The 19,361-nt window shown below is 48.1% G+C and overlaps 1 protein-coding gene across 4 annotated transcripts; it reads left to right on the top strand.

Moving 5' to 3' along the window:
- The first annotated feature begins 117 nt into the window (after window positions 1-117).
- SVOP (SV2 related protein) lies at window positions 118-19,136 on the top strand. 4 transcript variants are annotated; one of them, XR_005703375.2, is made up of 17 exons: window positions 118-867; window positions 3,072-3,232; window positions 4,420-4,505; window positions 5,428-5,526; window positions 6,070-6,141; window positions 6,481-6,605; window positions 8,358-8,421; window positions 8,935-9,060; window positions 10,049-10,177; window positions 11,159-11,232; window positions 11,513-11,589; window positions 12,782-12,889; window positions 14,183-14,294; window positions 14,519-14,600; window positions 14,828-14,917; window positions 15,355-16,625; window positions 18,117-19,136. XR_005703375.2 is itself a non-coding variant. In XM_040080864.2 (16 exons), the coding sequence occupies exons 1-16, from the start codon at window positions 833-835 to the stop codon at window positions 15,541-15,543; spliced, it is 1,629 nt and encodes a 542-aa protein (XP_039936798.1). In that variant the 5' UTR covers window positions 118-832; the 3' UTR covers window positions 15,544-19,136. The 4 variants fall into 4 exon arrangements, 1 of the variants encoding a protein (XP_039936798.1); XR_005703373.2 differs by having other exon boundaries at window positions 16,732-19,136; XR_005703374.2 differs by having other exon boundaries at window positions 15,355-16,860.
- The last annotated feature ends 225 nt before the right edge of the window (window positions 19,137-19,361 follow it).

Raw genomic sequence — 19,361 nt, 5'->3', positions numbered from 1 at the left:
CGGCGGCGGGCGGGGCCGGGGCGGCACCGAGGGCGGGACCGGGGCGGTGTGAGCGGCCCGGAGCCGGGTAAAGGGCCCGTTCCACGCGTCACACCGGCTGTGAGGGGAAGCCCCGGCGGTTACAGGCCGGTCCCGGTGTGGCGGGCGCTGCCCGCCCCTCACAGCCCGCCCGTGGTGTCGCCGCCCCGCGGCTCAGGGCTCCGGGAGAGCGGTGCGATATTGCGGCCCCGCCCGCTCCAGGGCCGGTTTAGTTGGGATACTGAGGGCAAATCCTCCCCGAAAGGTTGTCCAGCCCTGGCACCGCTGTCCGGGGCAGCGGCAGGTCCCGTCCCGGTGGATGTGACGCTCGGGACACGGCCCGTGGTGGCCTCGGCGGTGCCGGGAGCGCCCGGGCTCGGGGGATTCTCCCGGCTCAGCCCGATCCAAGCCCGCTCGGGGCAATGGGGGAACCGCGGCTGAGCCGGGCCCCGCTGAGCCGAGCTCAGCCAAACCCTCCGAGCCGTGCTGAGCTGAGCCCAGCCGAGCCAAACCCCGCTGAGCTGAACTAAACCAGGCCCAGCCATGGCCAGTCCGGCTGAAGTGATGCGAGCCGAGCTGTGCTGAGCTGAGCCCAACCCAGCCCAGCTGAGCCGTGCCATGCCGAGCTGAGCTGTGCCAAGGCAGCCGAGCCGAGCTGTGCCAGGCTGAGCCCCGCCGAGCCGAGCGGGTGCGGGCGGGCCGGCGGTTCCTGCGGAGCTGTCCAGCTTTTCCAGCCTCTCCAGCCCTTCCAGCCGCTCCATCCCGCATCCCGAGCCCGCCATGCGGGAGCGATGAGCGCAGCCGCCGCCCGGCCATGGAGGAGGATTTGTTCCAGCTGAAGCAGCTGCCGTGAGTAGCTCGGGGGGGGCTCCAGCCCCTCCGGCCGCGGGAATCCCGGCGGGGAGCGGGGAATTCAGCCGGGAAGCGCCTCAGGCCCCGGGAAATCGAGGCCATTTTCCCGGTGGGGCTGCCCGGGTGCAGCATCCCGAGGGATGCAGGAGCCGTTCGTTACATAAATATAAATTCACTCAGCTCCTTTGCTTGTTTTGTTGTTGGTTTTAATTTTTGGTTTGGTTTTTTGGTGGTGGTGGTGGGGGTTTTTTTGGTTGTTTTTGGTTTTTTTTTTCTCGGCGTGGATTTGATGGCAGTAAAAAAAAAAAACCAAAAAAACCAGCAGGGGTTGGGATAAAATCCTGGAAGCGCCGGGAGGTTTTTTGGGAAGAGGAGACGTTGGGATCGCCTTTGCGGGGAGGGTTTATCTGTAAATAACGTTGTGCTGGGGAGGCTCTTCCTCGCCGGGAGGAATCGCAGAGCGGAACCTGCCCTGCCAAGGTGGGTTTGGGGGGAGCATCGGCATTCCCAGCGTTCTGCAAAGCCAAACGCTGCTGCACAAGGAAAACGCTGATTTTTTTTTTTTTTTTTATCTATTTATTTATTTTTAGCCAGGAGCTCTTTGCCTTGGGGATGTGGTTGCTGGATCTGTGGAAAAAAAAAATAATTATATATATATGTGTGTGTATTTATATATAAATAATTAATTTTTTTTAAAAATCAAACCTGATAAAATCTTCCGTGCCTTTAACCCCACCAATTCCTTCCTTTTTTCCCCTCAATCCCGAAGGCTTCCTTTAAAACCGTCCCCGTTTTTTTCCTTGATGCCCCGTTCTCAGGTGTTTTGCACCGTATCCCTATTTATAAACCACGGGCTCTGCAAGGCACGGAGCGAATGTTTCAGGCTGGTGTTAAATATTCATGAGCTGGTGTCAATGACAGAGCGCCCTGTCCCATAACATTCCCGATAAGTTGGGAACACGGACGTGAACTCCAGCTCTTTTCCAGTCCTTCAGCGTCCCAGGGAAAAGAATCAGAGGATATTTTATCAGGCTTTTTCCGCCCCCCATTTTTAAGAACAAAACCTGGGGGTACGTTCCAAAGTACCTCCCAGTGCGGGTGTTTTGGTGCTGTGAGATTTTGCAAATAAATGCTGCAGCTCCCTGAGAAGTCCCAGATGTGAAGAATTTGGCAAGTATTGAACAGAAATTATCCCTGTGGAGCTTTTTCCTTCATTTCTATCAGGTTTGATGGGGTTTTTTTAATATATATATCCTTAAATTATACACCTATAATTTTATTTTCTGTGCTGAGGAACGTGGCAATGCCTGCCTGGATTTGTGATTCTCAGATTTTGTAGGATCCATCACCTCCAAAGCTGGAATGATCTTTAAGGTTCCCTGTGATTCTGTGATAATTTAATCTATTTCCAGAGCTATTTCACTTAAATCCAAGGGATTTTTGCTTTCCAAGGGGGAAAAAATTCGTGTGTGTTGCAGATAAAGTGAAGGAAGTTTGAGGATCTGTTTCCAAACCTTTAGCCACAGAAAACTTCACAGATGGGAAAAGAACCTTCTCTGTGGGAAGGGAGCAAATCCCTCTGGCCAAAACATCAAAGCTGCATCAGTTTAGCAAATTCTGGTCTTAAAATGCAGATATTCCATTAATGACATGATATTAAATAATTCTGTTTAAGATGAAAGCACAGTCACAGAATCAGCATCATGATTGGAAAAAAAAAAAAAAAATCCATCCAGTTCCTGAATGAGCTCCATAATTGTGTTTCACGAAATAATATTTCAGATTCTGGTGCATTTCAGGCTCAAAAACAACTCAGAAAATGGAATTTAGGCTCTTCCTGCCAGGAAAAAAAAACAAAACCAAAAACAAACTGAAATTCAATGACACAGCAGTGCCTAATTCCAATTAAATCCAGGCACACAAAACATGGATCTCATTAAATATGCATCATTCCATCATATTTTTATGACCTCTGTGCTTTTATAACTGTGTGGATAGCACAACAACAGCCAAGACCGAGGGTTCTGCCCCATCCCAATGCAGCATCCCTGAAACCAGATCCAAGCACGAATTCCCAGTGGAGAATGGAGACAGGGAATGAGGAGAAACCCCGACGAAACAGAGCTTCAAAAGCTCACCAAGCCCAGCTCCCGGCTGGAAAACACCCCTGGAAGGATCCAGCGCGGTTCCTGTGCTTTCAGGGTGGTGAAGTTCCGCCGCACGGGGGAGAGCTCGAGGTCGGACGAGGATGGGATTTCGGGAGAGCACGAGGTGCAGATCGAGGGGGTGAGGACGGAGCTGGAGCCCGTGGAGCTGGAGGATGGAGCCGCAGTGCCCAAGGAATTCGCCAACCCCACGGACGGTGAGCGCGGCTCCCGTTTTCCTGCGGGGTTGTGGAGAAAGGAGGAGGGGTCTCTTCATCCCGCTCAGGCTTTGGGCAGCGGGGTTTGGAGAAGTGAAGGATCCCCGGAGAAAAATAGTAACTCGGGGAGATTCTGTCAGAGCTGAAAGTCGCGGTTTGATCCCTGTGGGATGCTCTCCGTGCTCCGTTTTGTGTCCCCAGTGCTGTGTGCTGCTCTTAGGAGGTTGTGGATCCCCCTGTTCCACGCTGGAATTTGCCTGAGTTCCCTCTGGAGCTGCTCAGAGCTCCTGGAGCAGCTACACCTGGCTGAGATGAATCTGCAGAGTTCCTGAGCTCCTCTTTTCCCAGAGGACAACAGGAACATCCCATCTCAGCCTCTGCTTCCTGCCTGGAAGCATCGCTGCTTTAGCAGGGATGAGAAACATTGGGTTTGTCTTAGCACAGTGTGAAAATTTGGTATTAATCTTGTTCCTGAACTTCTCTGCTGCGTTTTGTCCCTTGGAGCCTGTTTGATTTCCTCCTGGTTTATCTCCCAGATCTGAGCCAAAGCTTTTCTGAGGAATGTCCTTTTCAAACCGATGCAAGTGTTAGAGCTGTGAGGCTTAAATCGATTTAAACAACTCAAATATCAAAATGTGCCTTTCTTGGCCGTTTCATTTTGCACTTGAGACATCTCAGCACCTTCAGCTGGAACAAACTAAAGAGGTCATGGCAACGGGTGGGAAACAAACCAGCAGCATTTTTAACTGAAGCAGGGTTTAAGATTTGTGTCTTTTGGAGAAATTCTTGATTTAAATAATGAGAGGTTGCACTGAAATATTCCCTGCAGCTCCCAGCACTGCTGTGGGCTGGGGCAGAGCTGTTTCTCCCCACTGGAAGCTGCATTTCAGTGCCTGGAGGAGCCACCCCCAGGAGGAAGAGGCTGAACAAGAGCTGGATTTGTGGGTGCCACACTGATTTACCTCCACACGATTAAAATATTCTAGGAATAATTCGAATTATTTTTTGGCTTTGGAAGAACACAGAGATTTTCCTGAGTAGGAATTGTATAATAACTAAGTAGCTCTGTTATATAGTCGAGATCACAGCAGCTTAGCCAATTAATCAGTAATTAAACCTGAAAGTTCTCTCTCAAGGGCTGGCTTTTCTAAGGCAGGAATCCACTGGAATTGTTTTCTTTTTTCCAGATACTTTCATGGTGGAAGATGCGGTGGAAGCCATTGGATTTGGGAAGTTCCAGTGGAAGCTCTCTGTCATTACTGGATTGGCCTGGGCAAGTAATTGGGATCAGGATGAGAATCTGTCTCAGGGATTTCAGATAATGGGGGCAGAGAGTCTCCAAGCAGACAAATGTACAAGAAAGCAGGGATTTCCCTGGAAATTAAAATAACAGCAGCACCCAGCCCTGTTGTGAGGAGTAATGATGGATTTCTTTGTCTCTGAAGTTCTTATAAATCAGAGTTTGGAAAACCATTTCGATTCCCCACTTCAATTTGGTTTCAGAAGAGGTTCCAGGCTGCTCCTGCAGAGCCTGAGGCTTCCTGCAGGGATTCTGCCACATTCCTCCCATCAGCTGCCACCCCTGTTGTCTGTATCAGTCAGGATTGCTGTAGTCTCGGTTTCAGAGCAGCAGCAACCCAGCACTTCCACTTTTAACCTTGATATCAACAACAAAAAAACTCTTGGTTCCCATTTTTCTGCTCTTTCTGAAGCTCTGTGTTCCACCTCCTGTGGTTTTTTAGGATACCTGGAGCTGAATTTACTGGCTTTTATCCGTGTAAAAAGCTGGAATCTGCCATGGGTTAGATCCTAAATCAGCTGTGGGATTCAGTTTTCAGGTGAACTGTGCAAAGCCAGAAGTGCTGAAGGGAATAATTTGCAAGGTATTAAACAGTCCTGACCGAATCTGTGCATGAAGGGGCTCAAAGCTGCAATTTGCACTGTGGAAGTGACTGAACCTGTGTCCCTGACCAGCCAAACCTCCTCAAAATCCTTGGATTTAACTCTTTGGATCCTCCCTGCCAGAGTTACTAAACGTGCTGACAATCAGAAATGAGTTTAAATCCCAAACGTTAAACATTGTGTTCAACCACAAGGTGGGAATGGCACGGAAACGTCACGGAGGCCTTTCATTGACTCCTAAATCCACCTGATTTGCAGGCAGACGTTGATTTTGCTTTCTCTTCCCCCTGCAGATGGCAGATGCCATGGAAATGATGATTTTAAGCATCCTTGCTCCTCAGCTGCACTGTGAGTGGCGCTTGCCCAGCTGGAAGGTTGCATTGCTCACCTCGGTAGGAAAAACACCTTGACAGCTGCTGTCTTCCCTCAGCTTTTGCCATCATTGTTATCCAAATATTTCGCTCTGTATCCCCAAAATTAAAACTCCTCGTGGCCTTTGCAGATTGCCTTCAGCTTGGAAGTTTATAGGAGTTTTTAAAGAAGATTTATAGGAGGTTTTTTTAAAGATTGAAGTAACAGAATTCAGTGAGAACTGAGGGCATTTTGCAGGTTTCAGGCTGGAAGTTTCGTGTAATTTGCAGGAAAACCTGTGAATTCACTTAGAGTCATCCTAAAGTTCAAACCATTTGATTAAATTAAAAAAAAATAAAAAAGGTAAATTTTGATTATCTTGCTTGCAAATCTTTCCCCCCACATTTAAGCTCTGACAGAGTGAGAACCCTGACAGAGAACAAACAGTTGATTTTTGAGGTTGGACTCAATGATATCAGAGATCTTTTCCAGCCTAAATAATCCTGGGATTATCCAATGATCTTGGAAAACAGAGATCTTAACAACACCACCTCCAAGATTTTTTTTTCCTTACTGTTCCACAGGTGGTGTTTGTGGGAATGATGTCCAGCTCCACGCTCTGGGGAAACATTTCAGACCAGTATGGCAGGAAAACAGTAAGTCTGCAGCTCCTGCTGGGATATATCCCAACATTTCTGGGCATTTCAGTGCAACTGGCACAGGGTGCCCAGAGAAACTGTGGCTGCCTCATCCCTGGAAGTGTCCGAGGCCAGGTTGGAGCAGGGATTGTGGAAGGTGTCCCTGCACACAGGGGGTGGGATGAGCTTTAAGGTCACTTCCAACCCAAACCATTCCAGGATTCTGTGTTTCCACATGTATAAAGCAGTATTAAGCACATCCAGAGCTGAGCTCCTGTGAAATAGAAAGCATTTGAAGCTCTCTTTTACACTTGAATTTGTGTTACAGTGATTTTTATTAACTCTTGCTGAATGCAGGGCCTAAAGATCAGCGTGTTGTGGACACTCTACTATGGGATCCTCAGTGGATTTGCTCCCATTTACAGCTGGATCCTGGTGCTGAGGGGCCTGGTGGGCTTTGGGATTGGAGGAGTGCCTCAGTCGTAAGTAAATATTCATTCACAAGTCCAAACTTCCTCGTTTCTCTTTCCTTTTTAGCAAATTCTCATGTCAGGTTGAAGTCTTGTTTCTGTTCAGCCCCCCACAAACCTTGCCCTTGTTGCAAGGCAGGTCCTGCCCTAAACAGCAGGATTTAGAGGCAGAGCTGAGCCCTGACTCTGTAAAACCCCAGATTATTGCTCAGGCAGAGCCTGAACTTGCCCATCTCACCCTCAGCTGGAATTTCAAACCCACACAGCCCAGACCTGGAGCACTGGAGATGCTGGGATGGCTCAGATGGAAAAGGAAATATCAGGATATTTCCCTATCATTGTGTGGTTCCTTTCACTGAAGAGAGGGATCCATAAATTATCCACCTGCAATAAATAACCCTGCTCTTGGCTTTTAATTGTGAATGTGAAGGGAAGGGCACAGCCATTCTCTTTCTCTTTTATCCTTATCAATAACTGGTATTTTTGCCTTCTGGAGGTGCTGTTTTGGAGCCTGGATTGGATTGTTGGCTCACATATTCCTTCCCAAGGCAAGGCAGTGCCTTTTCCACGGCCACTCCCAGATAAAAGAATCCAGAGCTGCAGGTGCAGCCCAGCCAGGGCCACACCAGAGCCAGTTACAGATCTCCAGGTGGATCCCATCCTCCCCGAGTCTGTGTCCTGTTCTAGCTACAACAGGGATTTATTTGACAGAGGGGTAGACATGGATGAAGCAGGAAAAGTAGCTCCTTCCTAATATCCTTGAGCTGTGTGATTTTGGAGGTGAGTGCCTGGATCTCCAAGGTGTAATTTCCTCCTCTGGATTGGCTCCAGCTGTTCCATGTCCTTCTTTTCTTGGGGTCATTCACCAGCTCCTGTTTTCTCTGCGCTACAGAGGGACCTGAGCTACACTTTAAGATGTGGTTTGAGTTCTCGAAATCTCTGCTTGAGGGAAATGTTGTGTGGAACTTTATACTTTCCATGAACTGGGCAGCTCCTCAGAGATCAACCCACTCTTTAAGTTAGGAGGAATTTTGACCCAAACCTCAGAGAAGCCTGAGGGGTTTGGAGGCAGGAACAGACTGAGCCAATGGAATGCAAACAGAGCAAAGCCAAACCTTACCAGTTTGGAGGAGATGACAGAGCCTGGACTGGCTGCTGCCTAAATTCCTCCTCAGGAATTCCTCCTGGAGAAGCTTTGCCATCACTCCTTGGCACAGGCATGAAACAAAGCCTCAGTGGTTACTCTTTGAATCCCACAATAAAAGAATGCAAGTTATTTTATACTGGTGACATGAAAGGATTCCCCTCTTGGAGAATTGAACCCTGGCACAGGAGACAGATGGGAATTCCCTGAGCCGGTTGTAAAGCCCTGAAGAAATTCTTTATCCAGCAGGAGTTTGTGTTGAATTCTGATGGACCACGCTGAAAATCCCAGATAAAATGGTGTTTTCAGTGGTGCTCTGGCTCAGAGCAGGGCTATGAAAGCATAAGCATCAAGATCTGTGTTTTACTGATGACTGTGGGGTCACAAAAGCACACAAAAAAGCAAAGTTTGTCCTCTCTTGCAATGCTGAAGGGTTTGTTCTGGGGTAGAAGGGGAGTGTGACCCAGTGTCACAGCCTGGCTGGCTCTGGGGATAGGGAGAGCTTTGAGTTGCTGCTCTGGGTCTGGCAGTTTTATTAAAAGGCAAGAGGGATGTTTGAACCTCTGTCTGCTGTGGCATTTCCCTGCCTGTGCTGACATTTTCTCTGTTCCCTCTTTTAGGGTAACTTTATACGCTGAGTTCCTTCCGATGAAAGCCAGAGCAAAATGCATTTTATTGATAGAGGTGAGTGGGTGCATTCTGATCCTCTGGTGGTCAAATCCCTTCCATCCTCCAGCCTGGAAATCCCCTCAGAGCTGCAGCCACACCTGGCCTGTCCACCTTGGAGTGGAGCTGAGCCACTCCTGAGCTCTGCTACCAGCCCAGCTCCAAAAGCAGCAGAGAGTTTTCCTGTCACACTCCGCTCTTCGTGTCGAATTTGCCTTTTTCCAAATTATTTTTGCACCCACGGCTGCAGAGCGAGCACGAGAGGGGCACCACGGTTTTGTGGTGAAATACATCTCAGTGATGGATTTGGAGAGCTGACAGCTCCACGAATTCAGTGCTAAATTCAGCTCCACATCTTCATCCAAAGTCACACAGGGCAGGATTTTGTCCATGGAAGATTTTAAGGCAGAATTCGCACCCCTGGGATTCCTCTCTCCAGCCATCCCTGGTGAGCACAGCCTGGAATGTTCCAAAGAGGAGGCCTTGGGAACAATCCACTCCTCATTCTTCTGTTGGTTTTCCCTCTTGCAGGTGTTCTGGGCCCTTGGGACTGTGTTTGAAGTGCTCCTGGCAGTGGTGGTGATGCCCACGCTCGGCTGGCGCTGGCTCCTCATCCTCTCTGCCCTCCCTCTCCTGCTCTTTGCTGGCCTGTGTTTTGTAGGTATTCCTCAAGGATTCATGTGAATTCCTGCAATTCCCATTCCTCTGCCCCATTCTGTGACCCAGCTGAAGGAAATCAGGACAGTTTTGAGCTCTCTGGTGGTGTCTTCTGTGAAATAACTGAAATAATTACCAAAAAATGCAGTTTTAACAGGGTGCTGGGAAAAACATTCCAGGGAGAGTTGTGTTGATGTGACTGTAATTGCTGAGGGACAATGGAGGGCTGGAATTTGGTGAAATCAGGCCTGGAACCCTCTCCAATTTAATGACTTTCTTTCCACTAAGCTCAGTGGAATCAACATTTTATCAAAAGCTGTTGCTATTTCCCTAAATTCTCTTTCGATTTTGTAACTTTTAGAATCAATTTCCACTAAAAAATCCTCCCAAATCAGGGATAAAATCTGCAGAGTGCAGGTCAGATTTCAAAACAAGTTAAACCTGAGCTTCAGTGATATATTTCATATTTTATTAGGTGATATCTTTGCCAATCACTCCGTCTCTTCATAGATAAACATCCTTGTCAGGTGGTTTAGCAGCCATTTTTATTCCTTCGTTTTTCAGGAATACCTCCAGTTATCCAGGTGCTCACAAGCTTGTTCTGAATTAAAAGGAGCTTAAACTCATGAATTTTGGAGGATCTTGTTATCAGCCCTGGATAGGGCAGATTCCTTCATGGAATTCTGTGCTGTTCCTTCACGGATGGGATAATGTAAAAAACCTGGAAAAGTTCCCAACAGTTCTCAAGGATAAACCCAAAGGAATGGAAAGAAGAGGGTTCTGAGTTCATGGGGAAAGTGGGGGTGTTGCAGTTTTTAAAACCTGGTGAGATGATTCTTGGGAATTCTCCAAGCTTAGTTCTGTAATCCTTCGTTATGTGAAAATCCTTCCTTCCCTGAGAATCTGCTGGAATCTCTGGGATTCCCCCAAAGGAAAACCCCGGAGTTCATTGCTGGCTGTGACACCCTCCTGTGTGTGTGACCCTCAGTGGCTGCCAGAAAGTGCCAGGTACGATGTGTTGTCTGGGAACCAGGAGAAAGCTCTGGCCACTTTGAAGAGGATTGCCACGGAAAATGGAGCTCCCATGCCCTTGGGAAAACTGGTGGTTTCCAGGCAGGTATGTGCAGGTCACAGGCACCTCCAGATCAATGAAACTGAGGGGGGTTGTGAGCAAATCATCAATGTTCTGTTCAATTTTAATGTCTCAGCTAAGCAGGAGAAATGAGGTTGGATCATTTAGGCCTCTTTCTCACTGAGGAAATGTCGGGGGCTTACCCCAACATTGAGGTGGTTTCAGGGTCCTTGCTCCCCTGCACAGCTCTGAGCCGAGCCGAAGGAAGAGACGGAGTTCTCAGGTTTAGATTTTTCAAGGTTGCATACTTCGTTTATTGTTTCTTATCTTACAATTTTCTCGGAGTCCGACAAGATGTTCGCAGCTGCATGGATTCCTCACGTCTCCCCCCGAGCTGGGCTGTCCTTATCTTTTATACTAATTACTACGTATTTCTTATTTACTATTTCTTACCAATGTCTATCACTATTACTAAAAAGGCCATCTTTACTTTGACCCAATCCTCACTAACTACTTTGTGCCACGTCAATGCAGCAATGGAGTGAGGGAAGGAGAAGGAGACAACACCCCAGATTCTCCATCTTGTCCCCATTCACTTCAATGCTAGAAACTTAAAACTATTATTTTCTCATTCTGTGATAAGCTAAACTACTATTTCTCACATTCTTGTGGCATGTAAACCTTCTCTCAGTGCAGGAAGTTTTTCCCATGGACTGAAATCAAAGCCAGTGTCTCTCTGAGCTCTGGGCTGGGGTCCCAGACCCCCCTGCCCAGGTCCCTGACCCTCCAGGGCAACCAAAGGAATGCCCTGGACTCCAACAAGGAAAAGTTAATTTCTCATTTGGAAGTGAAAAGCAGCTTGAAAACGGGCACTGAAGTTATTTAACCTCGCTGTTGTTAAGAAAACCAAACCTTGAGGTTGGTGAAGAGCTCAGGTCAGAGTTCCTGGGTCTGAACTCGTGAGACAAGATGAGGTTTGACCCTTTAGCTGCCCCTCATCATCCGAATTCTGCTTGTTCCCGACAGGAGGACCGAGGCAAAATGAGGGATCTCTTCACCCCCCATTTCCGCTGGACCACGTTGCTGCTCTGGTTTATTTGGTAAGAGAAAACCTAAAGGTTCGGTGCCAGCACAGCTCTAAATGGGTTTTATTGAAGGGATTTTACTCAAATGCAGCAGCTTCCTCCTCAGGAAAAAAAAACAAAAAAACCACTCCAACCTGTATTGATTTGTAATTTATTCACCCACCCAAGCATTCCCAATCAAATTGCCCTTTAATTTTCTGGATGATGAAATAGCTTTGAGGTAGGACTTTGGATCGGTGGTGTTCCTTTTAAGTTGGACCAGCTGAAACTTCCTCTCTCATTTGCTTCCTTGCAGGTTTTCCAACGCTTTTTCATATTATGGGTTGGTTCTATTAACTACAGAGCTCTTCCAAGCAGGAGATGTTTGCAGCAGTGAGTATTGCTCCACCTTTTCTTTTTAAATACGTCCTGTTAAAACTGCTGGGGTATCTTTTATTAGATCACCTTCTTCTGGCGGTTTGGAAAAGGAATGTGGCTGAGTTTTAAGTTTACTTTATTTTAAATATTTCCCCATCTCTGCCCAGTGCAGTGAGGTCCTGCACAGTGGTTTGGAGCCCAAAATGTCAAACAGGACAAACTTCAAGGCAGACCTGTTGTCTGTTCTTCTTGATTTAAAAAAAAAAAAAAAAAAAGATTGAAGAAATACAAGTTAGCAGATTTGACAGGTCTAATTAATTCTGAGAGAGAGAAGCTGCTGCTGTCGAGCTCCCGTGTTCTCAGGATGGGAAAACCTGCTGAGAAAAAAAGATAACGGTGGGAAATCAACGTCCTTTGTGTTGCAGATTTTTTTTGGGGGGGGGAAAAAAAGGTGCTTTGACTGAGTTAAGAAGAGGCTTGAACAGTTTGATTCCTCAGGGGAGGAATGATTGCATTCAGAACACTTGTAATTAGGGGAAACTGCCTGGAAGTTGGGAAATCATAAAAGGTGGATGGGGAGTGAGGGAGCAGTCCCAGATTCCAGGGTTGAACAGCAGTGGTGAGCTCTGGGAGCTCTGACTCGGGTTTGCCTCCCCAGAGGAGGATGCAGCCCTTAAAACCCCTTGGTTTTTATAAGGACTTGGGGTTTTTCAGTATTCTCAGGGTGTAGGAAGTGTTGGGATCCCAGTTGGTGTTGGGAGAAACTGAATTATTGGAGTTAATTCTGTCCTGAGCCCTGGGCTGGAAGATAATTCAGGCTGTACAGCTGATAAAGAGGTGGAGTTTTCACTGCAATGAGACATCCTGTCACAGAAAACTTGATAAATGTTCAGTGTTTCCAGGCAAAAGCACCAAGCATTGCTCTTCAATGCCCCCCTGACTGAATTCCACCCCAGCAGCACATCAGACATTCAAAAGAGAAATAACAATTAAATCAAAGGGGCAGAATCACTTGGATTTCTATCCCTAAGCAACTTCCCAGAAGTATTAAAGGATGGTGGGTGCAGTGAATCCGTACCATTCCTTCAGTCCATCCCTTCCTAAATTTCAGCAGTAAAAGTGAGAGGCCCAGCAGGAGGGTAAACAGGGAAGAGTTTGCTATAAATACATTAAATATTTGTGCATTTTTTTTTTTTCTTCCCTGCAGTATCCAGCAGAAGGCAGGAGGTAAAAGCCAAGTGCAGCCTGACCTGTGAGTACCTGACAGAAGAGGATTACACCGACCTGCTCTGGACAACCCTGTCAGAATTCCCTGGTAAGGAGCAGTGAGGAGCACCAGTTTTATCTTGGAATTGCTCAGGAATGGGCTCTGGCAGCAGCAGTGGAGCTGGGATGTCTGTCCTGATGCTCCCCACAGGACTCAGAGCTCCTTGCTGTAGCTGTGGATCCTCCTTGCCCTGGGATCACTCCAGAAAAAAATCAGTCACTGCTCTGGAATGGCTCTTCTGTCTGTTCCAACCCAGCAACACGTCAGGAGGAGGAAATCCAGCTCAATCAAAGGGGCAGAAACACTGGGATTTCTATCCATAAGTGACTTTTAAAGGATGATGGGTACAGTGAATCCGTGGAGAACTTGCTCCCTAAATCTCTGTGTCCAGCCTCAGTCCTGATCCTGTGATTTTCAGGCAATTCCAGCAAATTTCAATGGACAGCCTGGCACAGGAAAAGCGAAATAGTGTGAAACTTGATCTTTCAGATGGAGGGGATCTCCCAGTGTTAATCTGATCAAAACAACAACAGAGACAGGGATCAGGATATTTTCATTCTTCTGGTTCATAATTTCAGGGCTAAAAGCTCAAGGAGAAGCCGTTTAACGAATGATAATTTGCAAGTATGGCTGAGAAATGTGCACAGTCATTCCTAAGAGGAGTGTGCTGCCAAACAGATATTTTGAGAAGGACACCCAGCAAAAAAAGAGTGGTTACCTTGGAGTGGTGCTGTGGCTGAAAGGTCTGGTGTGATCCTCACACACACCGAGGGGAGAGCGAGAAATATTGACAGGGTACCTCTGGATGTGACACTAAAAAGGATCTGAGAAAATTGCACTGGAGGGAAGAATTAATACTGAGATTTACTGAGCTTGATCCATTTCCTATCAAAAAGCAGGGGAGAAATAATTTGGTGAAAAATCTAAATAACAGAACAGAAAGAAAACGCCACGTTCTAAAGAGCCCTTAAATCCAGCAGGGAACAACGGCCAGAAGATGAGCAGAAGTTCTTCCGGTGAGCCATGGGCAGGTGTTTTAGGCATTCACATCAGTAATCCCTGGATGGGAGCGTGGATTTGTGGGTCTGGGAGCGTGGATTTGTGGGTCTGGGAGCGTGGATTTGTGGGTCTGGGAGCGTGTAGCAGGACTCAGCAGCTGTGAGCTCAGAATTCCTGTTTTCACATGATACCAGCAGCAATCCATCCCACAGCCCTGCCTGGGGCCAGCAATGGATTGGAAAGAGAGGCCAAAATTTCCAATCTAACCCCTCCAGGCTGTGTTCAGTCTGCTGCAGCCCCTCTTTGCTCCATTGCCAAGGGTCTCCTGGTCTCTTCCCACAGGTGTGTTGGTGACCCTGTGGATCATCGACCGCATCGGCCGCAAGAAAACCATGGCCCTGTCCTTCCTTGTCTTCTCCTTTTGCAGCCTCCTGCTCTTTCTCTGCGTTGGAAGGTGAGTCCAGCACAGGGAACAGCTGCAGTAAGGGATTTATCCATGTCCTCTCTTGGTTGTGGTGGGAGAACTGGGAGTGAACAGCTGTGGGATGGAGAAGGATTTTAATGCTGGGGTTGGGTTTTCGCAGCAGAGTTTGGGAGGGAAGTAAAAGTGAATTCCAGGTGAACCCAACGGATCGTACTCCACATTGCCAAACCCTGCTCTCCTCTTTCTTCTCACAGAAATGTGCTGACTGTGCTGCTCTTCATTGCGAGAGCTTTTATTTCGGGAGGATTTCAGGCTGCCTATGTTTACACTCCTGAGGTGAGGGGGTTGTTGTGGTGATGGGAATATTCAAGGGGAGTGAGAACAGGGTGGGAAAGTCATTTTGCTGACCTCTTCCCAATGGAACAGTCCACAGACTGGAGCTGTAGATCCCATTGGCATTGTGACAGAATGTGCTGTGGCACCACTCATTAATTCCCATTGATTTAGGAGTGGAAGGAGGAAAACTTCCCTCTGGGCTTGATGGGATGATGTTTTTCCCACAGGTTTATCCCACAGCCACACGTGCTTTGGGCCTGGGAACGTGCAGTGGAATGGCCAGAGTGGGAGCCCTCATCACCCCGTTCATTGCACAGGTAAATCTCTCCTCCTCTGGGATTGGAGGCACAGGAGGTTTGGATTGATGATCTTGGAGGTCTTTTCCAGCTTTGGCAATTCCATGATTCTATGAAGGTGGTGTAGAATCTGCTTTTCTTCCACTGTCTCAGGTTGCTCCAAGCTCTGTCCTTGGACATTTCCAGGGATGGGGCAGCCGCAGCTGCTCTGTGCAACCTGTGCCAGGACCTCCCACCCTCACAGGGAAGATTTCCTTGCTAAAATCCAGTCTAATCCTGCCCTCTGAGAGTTTAAACCCACTGTCCCTTGTCCTGGCACGATCTATAAAATGTCCCTCTCCCTCCTTTCCAGAAGCTTCAAGCTAAACTTTGTTCCCGATACTACAATTAAAATTTCTACTGCTCCGTCAGTGTCTGTATTTCCAAGCTGAGGTGCATTCCCTGCCTTTTTCCTGCAGGTGATGTTGGAATCTTCAGTCTATCTGACTGTGCTGGTTTACAGTGGCTGCTGCCTGCTGGCTGCCCTGGCCTCCTGCTTCCTGCCCATCGAGACCAAGGGCCGTGGCCTCCAGGAGTCCAGCCACAAGGAATGGGGCCAGGAGATGGTGGGCAGAGCATCTCATTCCCCAGCGGAATCGCAGGAATGATGGGACATGGAAACCTGCTGGAAGAACGAAGGATAGGGAGCAGGATGCCTCACAAAACCTCCGAGCCTGAAGCATGGAAAGCTGACCACCATCACTGCCAACGTCACGTGTCGAACTGCAGGAGTCTGGGGTTGAACCTCAGCAAATTGTGTTTCTGCTGCTCTTTGCTCACACTCATAAAAACTTTCTGGATGGAGAGGCCTTTGATCCAGATATCCTTGGAAGTTTAGCAGGAGGTGTTTCTCTTCAGTCTGTCGTGCTTGCATGGTCAGCTCTTCAGCTTAAAGTGTCCCGTGCCAAGCAAATGCCAAGTGACTGCATAAGCTGTCGTTAAAACACTGAGCTCTTGATGCCCAAAACCAAGAAGTTCATCTTCAATGTGGCCCTGGCCTGGCACAGGGTGGATTCCACCCCCTACACTATGGATTAAATGCCTGCCTTGCACTTTTAGCCATCAAAACCACCACCAAAACGTGGTTCCGGCAAACCAACCCGGGCTTTGCCGTTGGGTTCTGTTCCTGGAGAGTGGTTTGCTTGGAAACTCCTTCCTGACTGTTTCTCCCATCCCAGGTGGGTAGTTGGAGCAGGGAGGGTGGTGTGTGCTGCAGAGCTGGCACCTTGTAGCAGAAATGTAAATCACAAAGTCACTGAGGTTGGAAAAGACCTCCAAGCTCATCAAGTCCAATGTGTAAATCCTCACGTTTTGGAGCAGAATTGGACTTCATTGCCAAGGACCTTGAGCCCTCTGTCTGTTGCTTTGGAGTGGGGAGGTTCTCTCTCCTGGGGCTCTCTGTGTGGATCCAGGTGTCCCTGCTCTGTTTCCTGGGCACATCCTCACGGTGGAGAAGCCCCAAGAGGAGTCGAGAGCGCTGCTGTTGGGATGGAGCCACTCCCTGGCAGCTGGGCAGGACCTTTCCTGCTGATTGTGCGTTGACTGGTGACAAAGGAATGTAGCTGGAATAAATGAACAAAACCATGGGAAGAGCCCACCTGCTGTGACCTTGGATGAGGGAAGTCCCTCCTTCAGGTGTGGCTCCTCGAGGGATGATCCTGCTCTTGTCAGGGAATGTAACAGAGCTCAGGTGAGGACAGGCTCAAGGTCTGGTTTGTCACAGACCTGTCCCTGGGCACAGCTCAGGTGGCAGAGGCTGTGGGAATGTGTAAGGATCTGAGATGGGCCTCCTCCAGGTCTCAGTGGATTTTCAGGATTCCAGACCTTGGGACACACAACCAAAAGTGGGTGAGATGGACTTGGTGAGGCTGTGGAGGCAGTGGGGATTTATGGTCTGTCTGAGCAGGTGTCTCACCTGAACACAGGTAAATGCGCAGCACATTTTCACAGCTGGACATATGAAGTGTTCTGGGAAGCAGGTCCCATTCCTGGGGTCAGGAATAGGTGTCCAAGTCCATGTTTGGTGCAGAACAAGTGGGCACTGTGGGGCACGGCTGTCACTGAGGGTCACAGCTTGGGGGTCACTGCCACGCTCCAGCACGTGCCAGGCTGCTCCTTTGGAGACTGAGGGGGAAACAGGAGTGGATAATTCCTTAAAGAAAGCCAGGAAACTCAGGCTGGTGGAAAAGGCCAAGGAGGTTGTTGCAATTGTGTGAGGGGGGCTGTTCGGCTCAGGCACTGAGTGTCCGTCCAGTCCCACTGGAGGATGGTGACTCAGTGAGGGATTCCAGGAACGGTTGGTGGAAAATATGGTTTTTCCCAGCAAGATGGAAATGAATTCAGCCCCCAAGGGATCCCTGGGATCCCTGGGCTCAGCTGTGATGGCACAGAACCCTCTGTCCATTCCAGCTGGGTTGGTTCCCTTTGTGTCCCCTGTCCCTGTGTCTCATGCTCCACCAGGATCAAGCTCCAGCTGATCCCAGTAAACAGACAAGGCTCTCGTGGCACTGACAGCGACCACAGCTCATTTGTTCACCTCCTTCTGCCAGGCCCCTGTGTGCCTGGGGCAGCCTGGAGCAGAGACAAGGGGCCTTGTTCCATAGAATACCAGAATTCCAAAGTGATTTGGGTTGGGAGGGACCTTAAAGCTCATCCAGTCCCAGCCCTGCCATGGTCTACTTTCCACTGGACCAGGTGGCTCCAAGCCCCATCCAAACCTGACCTTGAGCACTTCCAGGGCTGGGGAGCCTCTCTGCTTCCACTTGGGCTGGTCTCTGTTGTGCTGGATATGGGACACAGCAGTGAGGAAGCAGATCCTGGATGGGTTCAATCAGATATGACCCCGTGTGTGAGCTGGAGAACCTGCTGGGCTGGGATTTGCTGGAGCTGGGATCTACTGGAGCTGGGTTTGTCCTTGCACAGTCGGGCTGTTCACCCCTCAGTGCCAGCTCTGACATTCCATCCTCTTCCTCCTGCTGATCCAGTCCCCCAGGTGCTTCCTTGGGCTTGCCATGAGCTGTGTTTGCATCCCAAAACTCTGGAACTGAGCCTGGGTAGAGGTGACAGAGAATCCAAAGTGCAGGACAGGCCTGGCCTCCATGGCCCAGTTTGTTACTCAATGCCTTGAGTTAAAATTCTGCTTTCCCAGGGTTAATGTTCACATCTCACTTCATTTTTTTAGGTGAATATTCAGCAGATTTAAAGACTTGCATTCAACGGCCTGTAGAGAGTTTTTAGGTGAAGCTTATCTGTTCATGCACGCCTGGATCCTACAGATAAGCTACTTCCCAGGTAAAGATTTCTAGGGAATGCAACATTTTCCACGCTGTTGAATAGATCAGTTTTAACCTGTGACATTTACAGTGTTAACCAAAACACGGAAGGCGTTTTTTGCTTTTCACTTTTTAATAATTCTGCACTAAAAAAAAAAAAAAAAATCTATTTAATGATACAAATACCGAGATTGGTGTTGCTGGGTCTTTGATTTTGTTCAAGCTTGATCCAAAGCTCACTGAAATCTGGGAAGATTTCCTTTGGATATCGATGGGCTTTGGATCAGCTGGATGAAAGGGAGAGGTAGGAGCCCACCACAGCTGATCCCACCTGGCTGAATCCAGCAGGAGAAACAGAGCTGGAATTCAGGATTTGCAGGAATTTGCATATAATTAATAAGAGAAGACCATTTTAGCTTGTTCACTCAGAACACTGGGGCTGACACACACCGGTTATAGGTCACCACCAATAGATTTTATCAGTAGGGCAGCACCTTTGAGGTACAAAACAAACTTCCAAAGAATCCTTTTCCCCACACTGAGGAATTTTCACTGCTAAAGGAATTACTGCGACTGCTTCGTTTCAAACCAGGAAGTGAGATCCTTTAGAATTTCAAACAGAATTTTGGGATTCAGTTTTGCCAAGTGTCTGAGATATCAACATGCCAAGCTGGCGTGGGAATGTAATTCCCCAAGTGTGCTTGGATGGAATGATTTGTTATTCCCAAATACATGGCAGAAGAGCAGAGAATGTTTCCGTGTCTGAATGTACAGTTTCTAAGCTGGATTTACATTTTAATGTCGAAAAATTTTGGTGTATCTCAAGCTTGTTGTAAAATACTCCTCTGGTTCCTGTTCCCAACACAGCATTGGAGAGCTGAAGTCCACATTAGATATTTTATGTTAAACAAATAAATAGTTTTTTCAGGAAATAAGTTTTTGGCTCTTCTGAGGGCGGTTTAGGAGGGGTCATAACTTTGGTGTTTTTTTTTTTTTTTTTTTTTTTTGTCTTGGTGTTCAGAGGTTTGAGCTACAGGGCTCAGCACTCTGCAGGTCTGACTCATTCTCTGTCTGTTTTGTGTATTTAGATTTAAAGAAAAGTCACAGGATTCCTGTTCCCATTGTAAGTAACCTCACTGCAGCAAAATATTGTG

The sequence above is a fragment of the Hirundo rustica genome, chromosome 17 (assembly GCF_015227805.2).
Source record: "Hirundo rustica isolate bHirRus1 chromosome 17, bHirRus1.pri.v3, whole genome shotgun sequence".
Classification (NCBI taxonomy): domain Eukaryota; kingdom Metazoa; phylum Chordata; class Aves; order Passeriformes; family Hirundinidae; genus Hirundo; species Hirundo rustica.
Note: the sequence above shows the minus strand (reverse complement) of the source record. Positions and strands in the feature narration are given on the sequence as shown.

Bases quoted from the DNA above. Each gene is read 5' to 3' on its own strand.
- SVOP (XM_040080864.2), top strand. From the start codon at position 833: ATGGAGGAGGATTTGTTCCAGCTGAAGCAGCTGCC. The intron at 11,233-11,512 runs GTAAGAGAAAAC...GCTTCCTTGCAG, and splicing joins TTGCTGCTCTGGTTTATTTG to GTTTTCCAACGCTTTTTCAT. The intron at 11,590-12,781 runs GTGAGTATTGCT...TCTTCCCTGCAG, and splicing joins AGCAGGAGATGTTTGCAGCA to TATCCAGCAGAAGGCAGGAG.